General features: G+C 42.6%; 1 protein-coding gene across 1 annotated transcript in view; it reads left to right on the top strand.

Annotated features, from left to right (window-relative positions):
* Positions 1-22,157, top strand: part of LOC138288093 (collagen alpha-1(VII) chain-like) — a 963,348-nt gene that overhangs the window by 338,882 nt on the left and 602,309 nt on the right. Inside the window, exons 30-36 of the mRNA XM_069229319.1 lie at positions 7,142-7,222; positions 7,331-7,357; positions 8,313-8,357; positions 10,167-10,235; positions 12,682-12,777; positions 13,808-13,834; positions 14,605-14,658. Of these exons, the coding sequence (XP_069085420.1) occupies positions 7,142-7,222; positions 7,331-7,357; positions 8,313-8,357; positions 10,167-10,235; positions 12,682-12,777; positions 13,808-13,834; positions 14,605-14,658 (399 nt within the window). The remainder of the gene's footprint in view (positions 1-7,141; positions 7,223-7,330; positions 7,358-8,312; positions 8,358-10,166; positions 10,236-12,681; positions 12,778-13,807; positions 13,835-14,604; positions 14,659-22,157) is intronic.

Consider the following 22,157-nt stretch of genomic DNA (forward strand, 5'->3'; position numbering starts at 1 on the left):
AGACAAAAAAGAACATTCATTTTATCACATATAACTTTCCTGCATGCATAGAGTTAAACTAAAAGGAACAAAAACAATCCAAGAAATACAAATGTCCACTCTGGGTTCAAACAGTTAGAGTGGCACAGTTTGGTTTGGTTTCACTCTGTGTATGAAAAACCCTTCAAAAAGCAAATTCCTCAAACCTGAAACACAGGCATGAATGACACAATTTAAATCTAAGAGTTATGCTATTAGAGAAAGAAAAGTCACGTAAATGCTTTTAAAATTGCACTGTCACTTTTTGTTGTACTTGACCTTAAGCAGATTTCCTGAAGCACATTTAAGCAAGAAACTACAATAATAATGTAGAATGTTCAGAAATGCATTTGTCTCTTCAAGATAAGCACTCTGCCAAAATACGAGGTCTGAAATATACCAGCTGTTCTAAGAAAGCGCGGCGCTCAAAGAACAATACTAGTCACTTAGCTACAGTCTTTTCCAGTGTGCTGGAGGAATGCCTGGTGTCAGCTGGTACAGAAATGAAGAAAAGAATTGCCTCAAAAGTCCTGAATACGAGGATGACAGCAGGGGCTGGACTGCCAAGTCAGATGCTGAGATCAGGAAGCAAAACAAAGTTGAAGCAGGGAGGCATGCTTCATTCTGCTATTTATAGCCAATCAGGAAAGCAGTTGAGTTTCCACATGTGGATGAGTCACCACAACCAATTAGAAGCACATGTCTACACCACACCCAATTAGATGCACATGTCTACACCTGCTCACATTAGGAAACAAGCATTGGTGAAACAAGCATTGATAAAACCAATTGTGTAACACAGATTGTTATGTTTACTTAGAAACGTGAAGGTTTAACCAAGAACAGAGATATGATTTAACCCTAATCCCTGGGGATGCTGACAGATAATGCAGGAGGCACCTTGGGGATTCCTGACAATGGGTACCTAACATATACTAGAGGCTTATAAGGGGACACCAGTATGCAAATTGTGGAGTGCAGAAAGGTCCTAGGCAACCAAATTAGAAGGGAGAGAGCACAATCACTGGGGCCCTGGTTAGCATGATCTTAGTAAAAACAGTCTAAGGACACTGATAGCAGACATAAAGTGGGGGTTATCATACAAAAAAGAGGGTACTTTCCTACCAATGTTCTTTTGCATTGTTAAACATAGAATGAATCTCTGCCCATACTTAAAATTGACAAGACTTTGAGCCTAATTACCAGTGTGGCGGTCTGGACCACCGCCAATGTGGCAGTCCAACTGCCACATTACAACCCTGGTGACCTGACCACCAGGAAACCGCCAGCTCCGCCAGAATCTCAGATCCCAGCAGTCTAGAGGTGGTGGCGGTCCTAATCTGCCAGGGCAGCGCTGCATGCAGCGCTGCTATGGGGATTATGACCCCCTCCTCTGCCAGCGGTTTCATGGCAGTACCACTGCCATGAAAAGGCTGGTGGATAACGGGTGCTGGGGGTCCCGGGGGGACCCTGCACTGCCTATGCACTTAGCGTGGGCTGTGCAGGGGCCCCCCTGACCAGCACCCTCTCAATGTTCACTGTCTGCTTTGCAGACAGTGAACATTGTGAGGGTGCTGGTGCACCCTGGAGGCAACAGCATTGCAGCTGGCTTGATTACAAGTAGGAGGAGACAATGCTGTAGCCTGTTTCCCACTAAGCCAGTGGGAAACCGATAATAGCTCCAGCGGGAAGGTCTCCACGTAGGCGGCGGCCACCCTGCCGGGAGTTTGGTTGATGAAGTTTCCCATCCGCCAAACTTGAAATGATTCCCTTTATCTCCTCATAACTAAGAGTACCCCCAATCTTCCAGTGCCTCATTTGTTCTTAAACTGATGGTCTTTTTGATGGAATGTCATGGAGCCTTATTTGCTTTTGTTGTGGAGATTACACTATCTCTCAATATTAGAAACCTATTGTCAGGTGTCATTAGTGCACCAAAGAGTGATGCATCTTTAGCTTATCACTGTGGCAATGTCTGGGAAGCATTGAAATGGCATTAATATCTAAAATTAAGTGTGCCTTTGCCATGTTTCTACTAAAATGGGTACTTAAGTATAGTGGCGGCTCCTCCACAATGACGGAGGAGCGCCACCATGATAGTTGAGAGCCAGCAGCTGAAAAATAAAGCAATATTTTACTATTGGTTTCTTTTTTAGCTGCTGGCTGAGCCAGCCTGTGCAGGGAGGGGCGGGCCCGGGTCATGGGAGGGGGGAGTGGAGTGCACTTAACTGTGCATGTTTGTTTGGCCGGTCGTTGTAGGCCAGCCGAAAAGATATACAAAGTTAGGTTTCTCCACCCCAGCTGCATTTGACAGCCGGGTTGGAGAAACAGCACAGACTCTCTGTGCCTGAAAGAGCAGTAAACCAGCCCCTTCAGGCCAATCCCTGTGCTGCTCTCATGCTTAATAATAGCATGAGAGCAGTGGGGGGGGGATTGCACAGGGAGTCTTTGATGCTCTCCCAGGGACTGCTGGGACCAGGAGGAAGAACGCAAGGGGGCCGGCAGCACCAGGTAAGTGTTTTTAAAATTATTTTTATTGTTAAACTCACCCGCTTGCTCACCTGAATCCCCTCCACACTCCCCAACACTTTTAATTGGTGTCAGCCGTCACTGCTTAAGTATTGTAGAAAGCTGGCCAGTGCTCTTTTAGTGGTAGTGTGGACGAGCAGCTAGGCTTATCAAGGAGTCGTGTTAGGCATTTGTTGTACTCACAGAGGCAATAAATGAGGCCCACACTCAAAGAATAAATCAGAGACCAATTTAGAAAAATAACATTTGTTTTTATAGATGTTTGAACCAAAGAACTTAAGGTTCACTGTTTTTAATTTAAAAATACTCAGCTGTTTCAAAAATCGACCCAGTGCAATTTTCAGAGTTTGTCAATGTTACCCTACAGGGGTAAATAATTATACAGTTTCACAGGTAAGTGCACAACTTATGGTCCCAGTCTTCAGGGCTTTAGGCTAGCACCGGGCAAGGTTTAGGTTGGTACCAAGTGTGCACCCACAGCTCCCCGGGAGCTCTGGGTGCAGAGGTCAAAGTCAGAGTTGGTGCCCAATGTTTGTCAAAGGAGATTGGGGGGATGAAGACACCCTGCTCCCAGGTAAGTACAAGGTGTGGCAGAGGTTGGTCTCCAGGGGTTGAGGTGAGCACCGTGGGGCCACAGGGGTGGCTAGGTGTAGAGTGCCAACACAATGTCAGGTGCCCAACTATCCAATGGAGACAGGGTATTTGGTGCAGCGCTGTTTACCGATGAGGAAAGCAGAGTCTGGGGTCAATCTCCTGTTGGTGAGGTAAGCACAAGGGGGATGACAAGGCAGCACCAAACTACACCTCAGCTACACAAGGACGGCCAGGTGCTGCATGCTAACACAGTGTCGGGCACCCAATGTTATTCAATAGGGGAGATCACTTTCAGGCCAGAAGGTCGGCGGAGGTCAACCCACAGCTGCTCAGGTAAGTTGAGATACCGGGGTCGTAGGGACACAGACGGTTCAGCTCTCCAAGGCCCAGGGGTTCCGGGTGCAGGGATGTCTTTAGGTGTCGGAATCAGCTTACCAGGCAGGTTGCGGTCAGGGAGAGCCCTCAGATTTAGGCTGGAGACGTCGCTGGAGAGTCTGGCAGGGGTCAGCCCACGTTGGACTCTTGGTCAGAAGCACCAGGTAACCTTCACAGGATGGGTGGGCCACTTGAACTCGGGCCAGGGGATGTGGGTGCAGTGGTCACTTCTGGTGTCGGGTTTCACAGTTCCACAGGCAGGCTTTCTTTTCTTTGAAGATGGTTTCTTCTGGGCAGGTCCACTTTCCAATGGAGTTCTTGGTCTTTTTGGAAGGGAGGCAGTCCTCCCAAGGCTTTGGAGGTTGCTGGGCTGCAGTACAGTCATCTACTGGGTGCAGGTTTCTTTGAAGGCTGCAGACAGGCCGGTAGGGCTGTGGCAAAGTCAGTTGGTGTCTTCAGTCTTCTCTGCTGGCGTCGGGTCCGGTTCTTCTTAGGTTGCAGAAATCTGCTTCTAGTGTCCTGGGTTGCATTTCAAAGGGGACAAGGCCTTTGAAGCGCCCCGCCCTGGAATGGCCACCCTGCCTGGGAGAGCAGGGAACACCTCTGTCCAGAGCAAGCCTTTGTTCTGAGCCCTCAAGAGCATTGGCTCTCACCTCAGGGGGCCAGAACTTTGTCTGAGGTGGCTGGACCAGCCAGTGCCCACACTAGGAGTTGGTAGGTTTTAGACGGGGTACGTCTAAGGTGCCCTCAGAGTGCATGTATTAATAAGTCCATCCCTGGATTCATTGAGAGTTTATTCATACAAGATTCTTGATACCAAACATTCCTATGTTTAGTGAAGTCATCTTATAGCCGGGGAACTCGTAATGACCAGTGTCCAGCACATGTACATAAAATGGCTTCACTGTTCACTTGCTTTGTCTGAGAATCGACAAAGCCATAGCAGGGGCATATCTGCTCATGCAGGTATGCCCTCACATGTAATTTAATGCACCCTGCCTTTGGGGCTGGAAGGCCTGCCAGAGGGGTTACTTACATATATTGCTTGCAGTGTAAGGGGACAGGGCACACAGGCTATGTGCCATGTTATGTTTTCAATTTGGGTCTGCACCAAGGCACACAGCCTGCAATGGCAGCACTGTGTGCACTTAGGTGAGAGGGTCCCTGAGGGTGGCACAATCTGTGCTGCAGCCCTCAGGGGCCTTCCTTTAGTACTCAATGCCCTAAGTACCAGGGGTACAATTTACTAGGGACGTGCAGTGCCAACTAAAGGCTTGCCAATTGGGAAAACGACTGTACACTTTTAGGGAAAGAGATATGGCACTGGGGACCTGTTTAGCAGGGACCCAGTGCACTTTCTGTCGAAATTCCACCAGAAACCAGACAAAAAGTGTGTGTGTGTGTGTGTGGGGGGGTGACCATGTCAAAGAGGCACTTTCCTACAAGTATTACTTTAGAGAAGCAAAGGTTTACTGGAGAGATTTGATTGATCTTTTCCAGTGATTTTAATCCTTAGTAAGAGACCTTCCTACTTTATCAAGGCCTTCTCTGGTTCATATCCATTTCCACGAACTTCAGACCTGTACAAAGACTGGTATGGTAATGAATTAAAAATTGAAGGAAAATACTTGAGAGTACCTCTTGGACACTCTTGTAGACTGGGGAATGGAAATAAAATTGAACAATATGGGCCTTATTGCGACCTTGATGGAGGGGTTTCCTCCATCACAAATGTGACGGATATCTCGTCCGACGTATTACGATCGCCATACAATATAATGGGATCATAATACAGCAGACGGGATATCTGTCACATTTGTGATGGAGGAAACCCCTCCGTCAAGGTCATAATAATGCCCTATGTTTCATAAGTTTTCTGTTTCAGACATTGTGTTAAAAATATTGTCTAACATAATTATTATGCCATACATATCATTTACAAAACTATCAACCCACTGCTAGAAGATTTCCTATTATGATCTCCATATGGTCTATATTTTTGTTAACCATATTTAGTACATAATATTTATGTCAGATGCTATTGTGACCATGATATTCTGGTACCATGGATGCTTTTAAAAATTAGAAACAAAACTTGAACAATTTAGATTCGTTCTAGAAGCAAAACACATTTATACATTTGGAAACCTGTATCTACGGCAGTTAAATCCACAAACCATAATAAACTCCGCACAGCAGTTACATTAAAAACTCAAGTATTAAAATACTTTGTAAACTTTGCACAACACATAGGAATGTCTTATGCAAAAGTATTAGGAATGTAATATCTGATTTAAGCTTCTGTATTGGTGAAGTTTCTCAGATTGAGGCAACAGCAGATCAGTTTATTGGCCTCATTAATAGAGCTAAGCGCTCAGGGACCTGTTGATCTTTCCAATAATGGTCAGGATGATAGGAATATGCCAGGGTTTGTCAAGCAGAAAAAGGCTCAGCATTTATGCCATATCTCCTGCAGAGTGTACATTATGCTTTCTACATCATTCAATTTTCCTAGTCCATCTAGTTTAATCTGGTTTTAATAAAATATGGCAAAAATACCTTACATCTAATTAGCATTATGAATTAAGTAGATAAAGGTTCACTGGATTGACTTATTAATTATTGTGAAAATGTTATTAACTACATAGAAATGCAACACATTATATTCATTTTGGTATGTTTATGTGTTTAACCATTGGGAGAACAAGGATTTTTATACAACATGAAGTTTGCCCTCAAAAGGAAAACTCTTTACATGAATTTAGTATGTGTTTAGGAGATATTGATAATGAGCTGCACACATCATGAAATTAAGTGCCATACCAAAACATACAAATATAAACACATTTAATTCCTTAGTTAATTTTTTAAAGAATGCAAAAACTTGTAACATGATGATGACTGAATGTGATTGTAATGGCAAAATCATACTGGCTGTCAAGTTACCAAGTGTATTGCAACATCACCTATTCTCAACATATTGTGAAGCCTTACAAAAAACAAACTAGAAGTTGCTTAAACAATTCCAAATGCAAACAATCGAGTGGTTGTCATGCAATAGGTAAGAAAAAATAATTTATCAAAAACAATCAATGTCTGTTTTGACTCTTCTAAAGTCCTTACCCCAGGTAGTCTTCAAGATAAATAATCCCATAATACACTAAATGCCAGTCACAAATACAGCATGCTGTTTTATGAAATAGAAGACATTCCCTGCATGTGCTACCCAATGAGAGACTGATGAGAGATGTAACTGTGTAAGAAGGTATGATGTGCAATGGTCTGAACCGAGGCAATGAGGCCTGTGGTAGGAATTATTTTCACCTCTGATGTGAATGACTAGGGACTCCAAACGCTGGAGAAGGACAACGAACATCACAATTATCTAATAAGCTTCCTACAAACCACACACACACACACATAAACTCACTATTTCTCACACATATTTGTGCACACACACTAATATATTTTTAATGTTAATCTTTTACATTTTCCAAACTAAGTGTATTATTCGAATATGTTAAATATGTTTCAAAGTTACATGACCTTTATCATAAAACACACCTTTTTGTTGTAAAGTGCTCACAGAAATGTGTTTTTATTTCTTCCTCCATCCCATTTTTAGGGACTACCTGGAAAGAATGGAATACCTGGTCTTCCAGGCAGGCCTGGGCGTACGGGTCCCCCAGGGCCTCCTGGGCTGATGGTAATTTTTGCAACAAATCTAAAACAAAGGTTTCAACATTCACTCATATTTATACTCTTACAGTTTGAAAAAATGAAATATTTATTCTGTGATTTTAATATATTTTAGGGTCTTCAGGGAATCCAAGGGGACATTGTGAGTACAATGAAGTATTTCAACTGTATTTTTTATTTTGCATGGTCCACATTAACAAATAATTAAGATTACAATAAGGTCTGCACTGGCTGCACAAAATATATATGCTTGCTTTGTGTATTGATTGTTGCAAAAGATGTATGTAGTTGTCCAACGAATATTGTAGGCAACCAGACTGTACACAACATACCTTTTGCAAATATTGTAGTTGCATACACAGTTTTTACTGTACACAATGCCTTTAGTGTGTTTATTCCAATGTACTGTTTGGCTTTCACACAAAAACAGGTTTGTTTTGGTTGTATATACTCTTTGATCTGTCAATGTTGCATGCAGTGTGGTTTATGCTAGCTGCATATTGTGTGGTTTTTAGTTGTTCTGTGCCACTGTGGTAGGTAGAACATGTGGATTACAGGTGCATTGATCTTGGTTAATGCAATGCATTTTAGTTGAAGTTCTGTGTTTGAATGCACTTGGTTCTACTCTGGTTTCACTGTGGTACCCAAAGTGTGGTTTCAAGAACCCTGGTTTGTATTTGTTTAAATCCAAATGGTAGTATACAAAGGGCAGTCCTAGAATAGAATAAAACACAAAATAACTGGATAGAAGATGCTTCAGAGATTTAGTTGTTAACTAATGATGTATACATTTCAGGTGAATTAATGCAAAGATGACATTTTATGCTGGTATTCAAGGGTAAGCTGCTAGATGGGTAGGTTCATGAATATGGTGCTTGTGGTTATGTTGTGGAGATGAAGATGATAAAGGTTGAAAGGTTTTATGAAAGATTGAGTATGGACTGCCTTGCTAAATGTGGCCAATGTTGCTTTTCAAAGTATCGTACAGGATGGAATGGATGAGGGTTAGAATTTGGCCCCGCCAATGGCCATGCTTGGCACTATGAATGGCACCATCACAACCTGGAAGTAACTTGAGGTCTTTTGCTTTCTTACAGGGACCCCAAGGGTACCCGGGCTCACCAGGACCAAAAGGAGACAGAGTAAGTTGTCCTCTATTTTTATTTCATGTAATTGATTCGTTTGCTTAAACTAGAGTATAAAATCCTTACTATGTCAGTGTTCCTATCAAGGATAGATGCCCAACTTTATGATGCAGACTTTGTCCCGTGATGTTATATTAATGAGACTGGATTGATGGGCAGTAAAGAGAAAAATCAATGTGCTGAAGTAATCCCATCAATATATGTCCTCCTCTCACTCAAACAAAGGGTGGACCTGCAGTGATCCCAATGACACACAGGGAGGCTGCATTTATAGCTAATATGCAAGTATAAAATTATAAATGTGTAAAAAGTGAATAATGGGAATATTTTTCACTGAGAGGTTCTAAGTAACGTCAAATTGACAATAGAAGTGAAGTTCAAGTTCTATATGATGTCACTCAGAACCCAGAGGTAAACAAATCCCTGTTATTCACTTTTATCCATCTATAAATTTCTGTTATGCATCCCCCCCCAAATAATATCCCTTTGCTTTCAACTGCCGCATAGAGGCAGAGGAGTAATAAGGAGTTGACCCACGTGTAAAAATACTGGCCTCCTGATATCCATCACCAGCACCCAACAAACTCTGTTTTCACTATTGCTCTGATATTCACTGTAGTGGCTCCCAGTAATAATCATGCATAACAAAAATAAATATGAAATGGAATGAAGAATTCGCCACATAGTTGTGTGATATTATGATACGTTTGGTTTTAGACAGCACTAGGTTTATTGGAATCCCTCATTATTGGCTTAGACCCTAAGGCATTCCTGAACAATTAGCTCAAATGTTATACTTCTCTCTAAATATATATCAGGATATAAAAAAGGCACATACAAAGTTGCAGAAGAAAGGTTCTGAGGCAAAAAAATACCATTTATTAAAACAATTGTACATTTAGTTTTACATCTTGTTTAAATTAAATAGGCTTGTATATATTAAACATGAAAATACCTTACAAATCAATTTAAAAGGGTTCATTTGAAAGGGTTAAGGTAGGGGTGGGGGGGTTAGGTAACAGTTGGGGTATTTGTATAAGTGGTAAGGAAAAGGTTAGGAATGGTTATGAGTTGGGATTAGGATAGGAGTAGGGATAGGTTAAGAAAAAATAATAAAATAATGCTTAGGTTTAGGGGTTATAGTTTGGGCGAGTAAAGCATAAGAATGAGAGTTGTGATTGAGTAAGGGTTATTGTTAAAGGTTATAGTAAGGGTTAGATTAAAGATAAAGGATTGGATTAGGATTATGTTTTGGGATAGGTATACTATGAATGTTCAGGTTGTTTTAGAATTAAGGGTGTGGTAAGATTAAGAATTAGAGTAGTTTATAGCAATTGATAGTGTAAGGGTTTGGTTAGGGTAACGATTAAAGCTGTTGGTGGGGTCAGGGCTGAGGGTGATAAAGGTTTAGGGAATCTGTAGGGTTAAGGTCAAAGGGTTACTGTTCAACTTTGATTAGTGGTTCAGTGTTGCTTTTGGGTGAAATTAAAGAGTAGCAGAATAGGAGATGTACTTCAACTTGTATTTTGTATTTTTACTTAGAAATATGTTAGTCACAATTTTTTTTCTTTTTTTATCACTGTATTTTTATGCAAGACTGTTTTTTGGGATGCCGTTTGTGCACACATTTGATAAATGGTCAATATTTTACAGCTTTAAAGGACTGCACATTTATTATCTATAAATCAAGGTGATGTATTTCTGATTTGTTTTTTAGTGATATTAATATTATGAATCTAAATGCAATCTTCGTAGGGTAATGCCATATCCACTACATCAATGCAACATGTGTGTTCTACTTTCTAGGGAGAGCCAGGCTATGTCATAGGAGGGTCTGACCTCGTCCCTGTAAGAAGCGGTTCCCCTGGGCCTCCGGTGAGTACTGCTTTACAAACATAGGCATTCAAAGGAGTAGTCATCGCAGAATAAAACCATGTTTTTACTTTAATTATCACTCTCTTTTTCTCTCCCTCTCTCTTTCATTCTTTCTTACCTCACGCTATTATTCTCTATTAGCAAACAAAAACCCTTACTAAGTTTTTAAAAATAAAAGTGTTCCTTGTAAATACATTAGGAATTCACAAATAAAGTCTCATATTTTGGAAATCAGGTAACAGTTTATCCTCTCTTTTTATCTATCAATCACCCACACTTCCACCCATCAGTCAGTCTCTTTCACCTCTCTTACTCTTTGTAGCCATCACTCTCATCAATTCTCCGTCTCCTCTTTCCTTACTTGTTCGTGCCCTCTTGCTCTCTTTCTTACCACTCATATCTTTTTCACTGTCTGCTTTCTTTTGCACTGTGATCCATTTTACACTCTCATTTGTATTGTTCACACTTTTTTCTCTTTGTCCTATGGATTTCTGTACCTCACTTTCTTTCCTATAAATCACTATCAGTATTCAGTTATTCTGTTAGGATTATTCCTCTCTCATACAAAAATTCCATGTATCAATGTCCCATCAGTCTCTTGCTGGCAAGGACAGGTCTTGTTTATGCAGGAAAGTTTCCCTCCACAGTTTTTTTTTAAATGCCACAATTTTACTTGCCCCAAATGTAATGCCACGTATATTTAAATCATACATCAATTAAGAAAATTTAAATACATTTATTTAGGTGGTGACGCATCCAAATTCTGAAATGGCCTTTTCTTTAGCATGCCATAATGGGTCCTGTTACTTGCATATCTTTAGCTATCTCATTGGAATATATCAGAATATTCTTTTTGTTGCCATTGCTATCTAGCAGGACTGTAAATGTGACTTTTTTTTAGCAGACAAGTTTTTGCCAAAAGAGTTCAAGTTCTTTAACCTTCTCTACCTTTGAAATTCCACAGACCAAGTTCTAGGCGTATAGTTGTCCTAACAGCCCTTTCAAGCTCTCCAAATCCATAGCTTAGCTGATCTGATTCTCTATAGTGCCACTTTCTTTTCAAATTACCTATTAAAACGTACCCCATCTCCCATTCCCTTAAACTCTTCAGGAGTGGCTACAGTGGGGGTTGGTTGCAGGCTTGCGACCCAACCCCTCCCTGCATGCATCCAACCCCACCCTGCGGGTGTATTTTTTTTCTTTTTTTTTGGATCCGCAGATCCTTCCAGAGTTTACACTTGGGGCCATGCTGAGCCCCCATGGTGGATCCACAGATCCACAGATTGGTCGAATTTTTTTTTAGCACTTTTTTGCCTATCAGGGGTCCCTAAGGGACCGCTCCATGTGTCCTATTGGGTCAGGATAACCCTTACATGTTTTTACACAGTTTTATTCTCTACCCCCCAGCCAATGTGAGAAACAAAATGACAGCCGCAACTTTTCTGTCAGGTTGCAGCCAGCCAACCAGGGCCTTCCTTTTCCACCGTATTTGTGAATCCTCTGAAAGTGGATCTTCAAAAGGTCCATGCCTCTAGATATACCAATTTATTTTTCCTTTTATTAACTCCGAAACTACTGAACAGATTTACACCAAATCACAAAAATCACAATCTGTAGACCAAGACCTAGCTTCCTGTCAAATTTGGTGAAATCCGTTCAGTGGTTCGGGCTAAAGCTGTATCTAAAGAATGTCAAATCTCCATTGACACAGAATGGGGAAAAAGTGTTTTGGGATCCTCTTTTTCTCCCCCCCCCCCACTCTTGACAAATCACCCCAAACCTTCAAGACAGCAACTAAACTAGCTGGCTACTAGTTTTGGAAATTTCGTGAAAGTTCGTCAAATGACACCAAAGTTATTGGCAAAACAAAAAATGCTCCAAGGGAAAAGTTGGCCCTAACTATAAATACCTACTGGCTATCGCCAGTAGGTTATGTATCTCTCTCTCTCTCTAAATATATATATATATATATATATATATATATATATATATATATATATATATATATATTTATACACTTATCAGCACGAGGTGTAAATTAAACATATTGGTACTGCTCTACTATAATGATATGCAAAACTGATTGAATGTGGGTTACTACATTGCTAAAAAGTTAATCTTAAAATGTGGGATTCATTAAAGTATTGAAAGATGCCCTTTAGTGCATGTGAGGTCCTACTGGGTCAGTAATAGACACTGCAACTCTCTCCCCCCCCCCACTTATATCTGATAGATCAGCACATTGGATGCTGACTCCCAAACTTACTTTTTACCTTTCCCATTAGGGCTTTTGGTTCCTCAGGTGGCAAACTTACCCAGCAGCATCTGCTCTCTTTGATCTAGAACCAAGCTTTAATTTTTCACCAAAACAAGTTCGTGAGTTACAGTGTAACACGTGAATTGAGTAGTGTCCCTAAGCCCATTTCATCTCTGGTTGTTTCTCTAGGGATCCAAGGGACAGCCCGGATATCCTGGAGTATCCGGCCCACCAGGACTTCCAGGACAGCCAGGACCTCAGGGGCCACCAGGGATATCTATCAAGGTTTGTGCATGTGCTTCTTTTTTGATGTGTTTGCTGTGTGTCATCATCACACCTTGTTTCAAACCCAACAGATATAACCAAGCAGTTGAAATTGCAGTATTTAATTTCCCTTCTTTGCACCCCACATTAAAGCAAATAGACGTGAATTTTAGAATAGTAAAACTATACCTCCCTACACATCCGTACCTTGACGATAAATTTGTAGTCAGTACTGTGGATGGGATATTTTTGCAAGTTGATATTTTGACAACAATGTTGAGACATACATACAAGTGAAACTGTACTTAAAATGGCACTTTTCTTTCAAGAACTATACTTTTCATAAACTGGAGGACAGTGCTTTGCTTTAGTAAAGAAAATTAATACACTGATGCCACCATAGGCAGTTTTTGAGATGCCTGAACATCGAAGTGTGACTATTTGTGGTGTATTTAATATTTAATTCCCATTCATTGCTTAAAAGCAGACAGCTTCCCAGTTCATTGATTTTAATATCTACCTTCTGCCATGTCAAGTTATGTTCATTTTGAGTTACTTTAATTATTAATCTGCTTTGTTTTTTAACTGCATTGTTTTTTAAATGTTATTATTTTCATTAATTAACTGTGATTTCTGGTGTTGTTGCTGTTGATACCTCTCACACATTTTTTTCCCAGGCAGGCCTTGCTGGTTGTGCCAAGCAATCAGGGTAAACTGGATTCCTCACAAACACTTGCTTTTAATTTTAGGCTCTACATTGTTTGACTCTACTTTAATGTGCTGTTTTGACAGATTGAATGATCTGTGAACGGAACCGCACTAGGGGCTAGAACACGGAGGTGTCACTGTATAAGAGCATCCTCAAAGCACAGCATTTTTGCCTAGCCTTAATATATCCCATTGTGTATTTAATTTTCTTGAGCTAGTCCATCTTTTTGCCTCTTTTTATGCTTGGACAACTGCAACTAAATGCACTTAGAATCCAGACGGTTTGAGTACATGAATGCTAGATGAAACCTATTGTGACAGTCTCCTCACTGATGTTTTTTAGGGAGAGCCAGGAGAAGCTGGACAGCCAGTAAGTAACATTTATAACATCCCATAATCAAATGAAAGGGCATGGGTTCTTTGTGGAAGACTCTGTATGAGGCCTATCTCTGTATTTCTTCCTATATTTCTGTTTCTATTCTTTTGTCTCTAATCTGGTTTAGCCATTACCCCATTCCCTCTCTTGCAGTGTCTCTTTTGTGTGTCTTTCAATCTATAAAAGAACGTTGTACATTCTAGTTTCCTTTTTTGTTTATTGTGGTCTCTATTATTACTATCTGCTTATATCTATCAGCTTCTCTAATTATACCCCTATTTGTTTCAAAGTTAGTTCTATTTGCCTCTTGTACATCATCTTACGGCATTTATTTACATCGTTTTTGTTTCAAGAGTATAATTTAAAGCAATACAATTTACCATCCATTCTGTCACTCTAAAGTATACTGCTGGAAATAGTGAAAACCTATTTTGAATATTATTTGAGAACTACAGCCTTATATGTTCTGGGAATCATCTGGAATATCTTCAATTACATTTGCATGGTTAATTTTGACAACAGCCATGTATCTGCCTTGATCCATCTGCCCCAAACTCCCTCATATTAAAACCATGATATTCCAACAGTTTGTGTTCCATACCACTAAGCTGTTTTCCTCACATTTACTCTTGCTATCACTGTCCCTCAGATTACTTTAATCTCCCTCATTCCCCATCATCCAAATGTACTTATTAAATCAAGTGGTGACAAAGTCTTGCTAGAAGCCCTTTCATTCTCTGGTAACAAACATTTTCCACTTACAGGGTCAAAGAGGAAAGATCGGGCAGAAGGGAGACAGAGGAGATGGGGGAGAAACTGTGAGTCAACACTTAGAATCATTGCTTTATGTCTGATATTTAGTACAGCTCCAGATCAATCACAGTTAAGTCTAAAGGAGACTTGTTTATATTGGGGACAGATTACTTAATCTTTTTAACAATATAATTTTCTGAGATACATAGGAGTGTGTACCCTTTTGGACAAGATCTGTTTTTTTACAAATGTGGCATGACAATGCTAGGGTTTAAGAAATATGCACATTTATCATCTTTGTGAATTTTTTTCAAACTTTGCTAGCTTTACAAAGATAGCAAGGGTTTAAAATGAAATATGGTTGAAATGCTACATAAGGTATTGTTTTATGGGACAAAACCAGATAAACACTACATTTTGTATGGATAACTGCGTCACTATAAAGCATTTTTCTGGAGCTGTCCTCGTTAAGAAGGGTGTTTGCAAAATCTTTCACATGTGCAAAAATTCACAGGCCGAATTCTAGTTATTCACACTCCTACATTATACTACTTCTTTACTGTCATTCCAAACCATGTAATGCACTGTATTATCTTGAGAGGCAGCAACATACTAATCATCAGTTAGTTTAACAGTGCTCTAATCTAGTGTCATAGTGTCAGTAATATTTCTTGCATTTTACCTGTTTGTTTTAGAAGGGCATGTTTACAGATTTTTAGGACTGTATAATCTAATTGATCTTTTTTTAGCTATAATTTGCTTAGATCTAAAAATGCCACCAATGCTGATTTTAGTCTAATAATGAAAGGGATGATCATAGATCATATGCAGCTAGTTCAACATTTATGAGAGATAATATCTAGTTTGAAGGGAAATATATGTGGTAATAGTGAGTGTACAAAGTGGAGTCTTACTTAGTAGGACAATCCATGGCGCTGGGTTCTGCATCCAGTAAGACAAACAATATGCTTTTGGATGATCATAGAGTCTGATTTTCTCAATAGGACCCTCCACTTCATCACACAAATTAAAAAATCAGCTACAAAATAGTAATCTTTCTTGTGGGACCTAGCAATGAAGTCTTATAGAATCTGTGTTATGTAGAATGCATGTCATTAAAAGCTAAAGAATGCCAAAAAAGATTTCTTTAAAATTTTAGCAATGTAGTTTCTAATATTGTGCCAGCATACCTTCCTGCTTTTTATGGAGAATAGTTTCCTAATAGGTAAGTTGTGTTTAGACAGAATATAGGAAACAAAAATATCATGGGGCAAAATAGAATGTGAAGAATGTCGAGGACAGAAATATCATGAAGGTAAGTTTCCATAGGTAAGCAAAGTTTTGCTGTCTATAACTCCACATATATGTGCCTTGATGGTATATATTACCAGTAGGTAGTTATAGTTAGGACCATGTTTCCATAGAAAAAGGGTTTTTTTATGTGTCCATATATTTGGCACCATTTGACGAATCTTCACAAAAGTTTACAAAAAAAGTGCCTCAGTGATTGTTGTTGCACATGGAAAGTTTTGTGGTGATCCGTCAAACAGGGGCAGGGTAAAAGGTGGGGTCAAAAACGTTGCGTTTCCCATGTTAATTCCCATAGGACCTTTGGAGAGGACTGCGGCCCGAACCACTGGATGTAATTACACCAAATTTGTCAGAAAGCTAGCTGTTGGTACACAGATTGTGCTTTCACTTATTTGGTGCAAATCTGTTCAGTAGTTTTTGAGAAATTAAAGGGAAAATAAATTTGTATATCTGGGGTTGCAAACTCTTTGCAATGACTTCACAAAGAATAAGAGCTTGTGATGGAGCTGCACAGCTCTGATTGGCTGCCAACACTTCAAACCAGAAAGTGTTGGCAGCCATCTTGGGACTCGGCCTCAGCCTGAGTCCCAGGAAAAAAGTACAAAAATAAGAAAAGGGGCCAAGGTAGAGTCACCCTGACCCCTTAGCTCTGGTGCTGGGGTCCCGGAAAGCCCCCCTCCCAGGGTAAAAAAGTTTTTTTTTTTTTGATTTGATGCAAATTTGTGAAGTCACTGCAAATTTGCTGTAATTTTTTTTTTAAAGTGCAGTCTCTTGGTCTTGTTTTTTAAAGCCCCTGGATGGGCCAGGTCCTGGGGGCACATAAAAAAAAATAAGGAGGGGGAGGCATCCGGTCCCCCTCCCATCCAGGGCTTATTACTGCCCGGGTACTGCCACCTCCCCAGAGCTTCTTGTTTCTAATATGCTGGGGGCACGCAGGGCACTTCTGTAATTGTATTTGGGTGGGGCGCAGCCTGCAGCCCCAGGGGCCACCATCTCCCCAGGGAAAATGTGTAATTGTATGTGGGGGGGCCGTGCAGCCCCCCCCCGTAGCCCCGGGGACCTCCCAGTGCATTTCTGTAATTGTATGTGGAGTGTGGTGTGCAGCCCCCCCACTGCCCCAAGGACAGCCTCCTCCCCAGGGTATGTCCACAATTTTATACAGGTGCTGTGCTCCCCCCCAGCCCTGGAACCACCACCTCCCAGGGGCAAACATTAGAAAAAGAAAAGGAGGCCCGTTCTGAACCCCAGGAGGTGGGACCACCACTCCCCAGTGCTATTTACATTGGAGGGGGGCACGCAGCCCTCCTCAAGGAGCCATAGATGGCCCTAGGGACTGCCACCCTGCCAGGGCCACCTCCTGCTACGTCCCGACGTGTCCACCCCTGGGACATAGCTGTTTGCTGTGGCTTGGCAGCAGCATTCACAGCTGCCCCATAGTCACAGCAAACACTCTGCCCACAGCGAGGGAGAGCTGTCAATCAGCTCTCCCTCACTGCGAGCAGAGGTTTCATCTGTCTCCCTGCCCACGGAGATGCAGGCAGGAAGACAGAGGAATCAATGCTGTCACAGAGAGGGAGAAGGAGCTGCTTTAGCAACTCCCTCCCTGTGACAGCAACGCTGGTTCCTGCAAGAGGCTGGGAACCAGCTGGGACTGTGGGGGCCTTCAGGCTCCTCCCACGGTCCCTAACATTGTGACTGTGTGCCCTGAATGCCACTCAGGTTACATGGCCGGGCCCCAGGAGATGAGGTCCCTGTGGCCGAGATATGCCTGGGCAGGGGGCCGTGTGGCCCCCCATTCCCTCAAGAAAATAAACAATTAGGCCATGCCCTGGGGGATGGGGGCTACGCTGCCCCCTCCCCAAAAGAAAATTAAATATTTAGGCGGGTCCCCGGGGCCGAGATTGGCCTGGGGAGGATGTTCATGCTGGGTTGGATTGTTATAGGGGTTGGCCGCAGGGACTGACCACCAGCCAACCCCCGCTGCTCATGCACCCTCACCATGTACTGCTAATTACCCCAGATATTACAGCAGTCATGACAACTTCCATAATGTCCTTAAAAGTATAACTGAAACAGTAACAGTCACATTATGTGAGTTATAATTACCTTAGGGCATGAGTTATAGTTACTTGAAAGAACTTTGCGTTACGAGGAGTCCCGCAACACCTACGGAAGCGAAGAACGGAACAGGCCCGAGGGTGAGGCAAGTGGACTGGCATGGCAGAGAAGCGGTGAGTGAGAGGGGGCGAGGATGTGGCCGAGGGCGGAAAACAAACCGAATAACAGACCTGCTTGTCGATCTGGCCGCCCGCGTCCCTCCCCCCCACCCTTGAAAACTCCAGCAGCCGTGCACATCACACCGAAAAGCCCACAGCATTTACAACCGCAGAACTAGGAGAAAACGATCTAGTGCGGAGGAGGCCCTTTGGTCTGGGTTGGAGCCTGGGCTTTGCTGCGGTTTCATTTGGGGAGCATGGCGACAACATCCCACACTCGGAGAGTACAGACGACCCCTGAGATGGTCGGAGATGGCGTGAAAGGAGGGGTGAAGAACTAGATGGCGTGATAACAAATGTTACTACAGTACACACGAAAGGAATAACTCCGGAAACCGTTCCCAAGACCCCCCCACCCCTGCTATACTCCGCAAAGTGGAATTAAGATTTTGACAACCTGAATAAATGCTATAAAAACAATAGGACCTGACCCTGTGGCCCGGGACCCTTCCCTGCCTGTGTTCGCGCTGGGAACCAGACGGCAGCGTGCAAGAGGGCCCACAGCACTTACAGATGCGGAGAACGGAATAGGCCTGGGGACGAGACACATGGACTGACATGGCAGAGAAGCGGTGCGTAGGAAAGGCCGAGGGTGGAAAATCAACCGAATAACAGACCCGCTTGTCGATCGGACCGCCGGTGGCCCTTCCCCCCATGCCCTTGAAGGCCCCGACAACAGTGCACACCACACAGAAAGCCCCGCAGCATTTACAACCGCAGAACTGAGAGAAGACGGTCTGATGCTGAGAAACCGCTTTGAGCTGAGCTATAACCTGGGCCCTGTTGCGGTTACATTCGGGGGCATGACAACTACGCTCCACTAGGTGGAGGACCAGACACAGGGAAACGCCCCAGTCGGAGAATACAGACGACAGCTGAGACGGTCGGAGGTGGCGCGAGGGGAAGGGTGAAAAACTAGATTGCGTAGGAACAAGTGCTACTACAGTACACACGAAAGGAATAAACCGCAAAGCCATTCCCAAGACCTCCCCCCTACTATACTCCGCGAAGAGGAAATAAGATCCTGGAAACCTGATCAAATGCTATAAAAACAATGAGACCTGAGAGCTCGCCAGGAATGAATGTATGAAAATCCGACCTGAGGTGTAAGACAAAAGAGCACTACAGGGAAGTTCGGTAATGGGCCGCACCAAGGGCAAAACAATGGAGGACGGTGTCCCCGGAGTCAGAACCCAACGCCCCAGGTGAAAGAGAATATGGATAAGCTGGACACTATACTAAAAGAAATTAGAGACTCTCGACAAGCCATAGAGAACAGATTAGATATGATCACAACGGACATGAATATATTGAAAGATGACCAAGCAAAACTCTCAGACAGGTTAAAACAAACAGAATCAACAGTGGCAGATATCCTCCCAACACACAATGACAATAAAAATGCCATTGTGAAGCTCCAGCAACAGATGGAAGCCCTGCAGGAAAGGATTGAAGACGCAGAGGGGTGTTCACGGCGCAATAATATACGCATAATTGGGCTCCCTGAAGGCAAAGAAGGAAACGACCCCACACGATACATCGAGACATGGCTACAATCCATAGCCAAAGACAAACTGTCGATTCACTTTGTGGTGGAGAGAGCACACTGTATCCCTGGCAGAAAACCCATTCCAGGAGCCCCAGCAAGACCTGTAATAGCACGAATATTGAACTATAGAGATAGAGATGTCGTCTTACAGGTTGCGAGGGAATTAGATCCCATTATAATAGACAATGCCAGGATCTCACTGTATCCAGACTATACCCTGGCAGTCCAGAAACGCAGAGCATCCTTTCAAATATTAAAACAAAGACTATGCAAAATGGAGATAAAATATGCACTACTATTCCCATGAAAACTCTGCATCACACATAACCAAAAAACACACTTCTTTGACTTGCCCGACCTGGTGAGTACCTGGCTCGACGAAAACTTCCCATACTCACAGGCGGTGGAACAGAACAACGGCCACCACGCAGGACAACTTCCGCAACATCTTAGAGACAACCGGAATAAAGCCCAAACGTCGCAGAAAAGAACAGGCCCAACACTGCGTCAAGCCCTGGAGGGACAAAACAATGCATTACAAACTGCGGGCTCCCTACGAGAGATGAACTCCTCTCCCTGCAGAACTGCTTCTTCAATAGATAGCATAGCGGCATCATACTCAGAGGGGAGCATGGCTCTATTCCCAGACATTACTCCACAACTAGCTAGAGACTTTTAGCAGATGTAACCCCATAATAACATTCACAAAATATCTTTTATGTTTGCTGGTTGACCTCCCCGCTCCTCCCCCTATAATAATTGTGGTGGGCCCGGTTGGTAGAGCTCCTTGACCCACGTTGAATTTTTTTTTTCTCACATTATCACTAACAAACCCGCTGCCAGTGGGACATATTCTTGATCCACGCCCAATTGCGTAGGCCCCTTACAGCACGAATTGGCTGCTTTGTTGTAGCACCTAAGTTATGTATTACGTAATTGTTTGGCAAAGCAAGTTCAGGCTTTGCCTGGTATTTCTATTAGAGTATAAGTATGTTTATTTGCTATTAAGACAGACATCTACACCTACGCCAGATACACTATCCTGCAGAAACTATAAACTAACATGGGTCAATAAGCAAATGCGGATGTACAGAACCAAACTCAAATATGCATACACAACGCAAATATAATATTGTCACTTGGAATGTGAGGGGGATGGTAGCTATCCAAAAAAGACACAGAATCCTTGCACAATTAAATCGCCGCAATGCACACTTTGTTTATTTACAAGAAACTCATCTTACTGCACACGAAGCGGTAAAACTTCGTAAAAAATGGCGAGGCCAGATCTTCCACACTTCATACTCGGCATTTGCACAAGGAACAGCCGTGTGGATAAGAGCTGGTGTGCCCTTGGAAGTGGTAGATACTAAGATTGATGTGGAAGGTAGATTTGTTTTAATCAAGGGTAACTTAGATGGGAAACCAGTGGTGCTGGGCAGCATATACGCACCAAATACTGGCCAAGACTCCTTTCTAGAACGCCTATCCAGAGTGCTAACACTATGGGCACATATACCCTGGATAATTGGGGGAGACTTCAATGCGGTGCTAGATGTTGGCATGGACCGGAACACCCCTCCAATGTCAGGAACAAATGCACAGAGACAAGCGGATGCACTAAAGAGATGGCTACAGGGATGGTCACTAGCAGATGTATGGCGGGCAAGAAACATGAACATGAAGGAATATTCCTTCTATTCCCACCCTCACAAAGTACACATGATTGTTTGCACTGAGGCACTGCAGACGAACATGATCAAAACCACTTACCTTGCGAAGACACTATCAGACCATAACCCTTTAGAAGTGACAATGAAATGGGGACGAACATTCCCACCTATCCCAACATGTCGTTTACTCTCCATAATGTTAGTAGACACTCCCCTTCGAGAGGAACTAGCACAGACAATCAAGACCTTTTTCCATAACAATACAGACACATCTTCCTCCCCACTAATAGAATGGGAAGCATTCAAGGTAGTTATACGAGGGGTTATAATAGGAGCAGTGACGGGAGTACGAAAAACCCTGGTGAGTGAACTGACACAGGCAGAAGAAAAGCTGGGTATCCTTGAGAAAGAATCGATCATTAACCCCACCAACACTACAGCAGTGCAGGGTCTCAGATCTGAACACACCCGCCTGGTAGAAAACCTCCGACAATTTGATCATATTAGATATAAGGAAAGAATGCACAGAGAAGGTGATAGGGCAGGACCACTCCTAGCACGACTAATAAGAGAGGAACTAGCCCCCACTCCCATACTGCATATCAGGACAATACAACATGGTGATATAACTACCCAATTAGACATTAATACGGCCTTTAAAGATGATGGCTTTATACTCTGCCCCGCCCCCAGTAGAAGAGGGAAAAATGTACTCTTTCCTGGCTAAGATGAAACTTCCAACACTTAACGCAGAG

Source organism: Pleurodeles waltl, chromosome 4_1 (assembly GCF_031143425.1).
Source record: "Pleurodeles waltl isolate 20211129_DDA chromosome 4_1, aPleWal1.hap1.20221129, whole genome shotgun sequence".
In the NCBI taxonomy this organism is placed as follows: Eukaryota; Metazoa; Chordata; class Amphibia; order Caudata; family Salamandridae; genus Pleurodeles; species Pleurodeles waltl.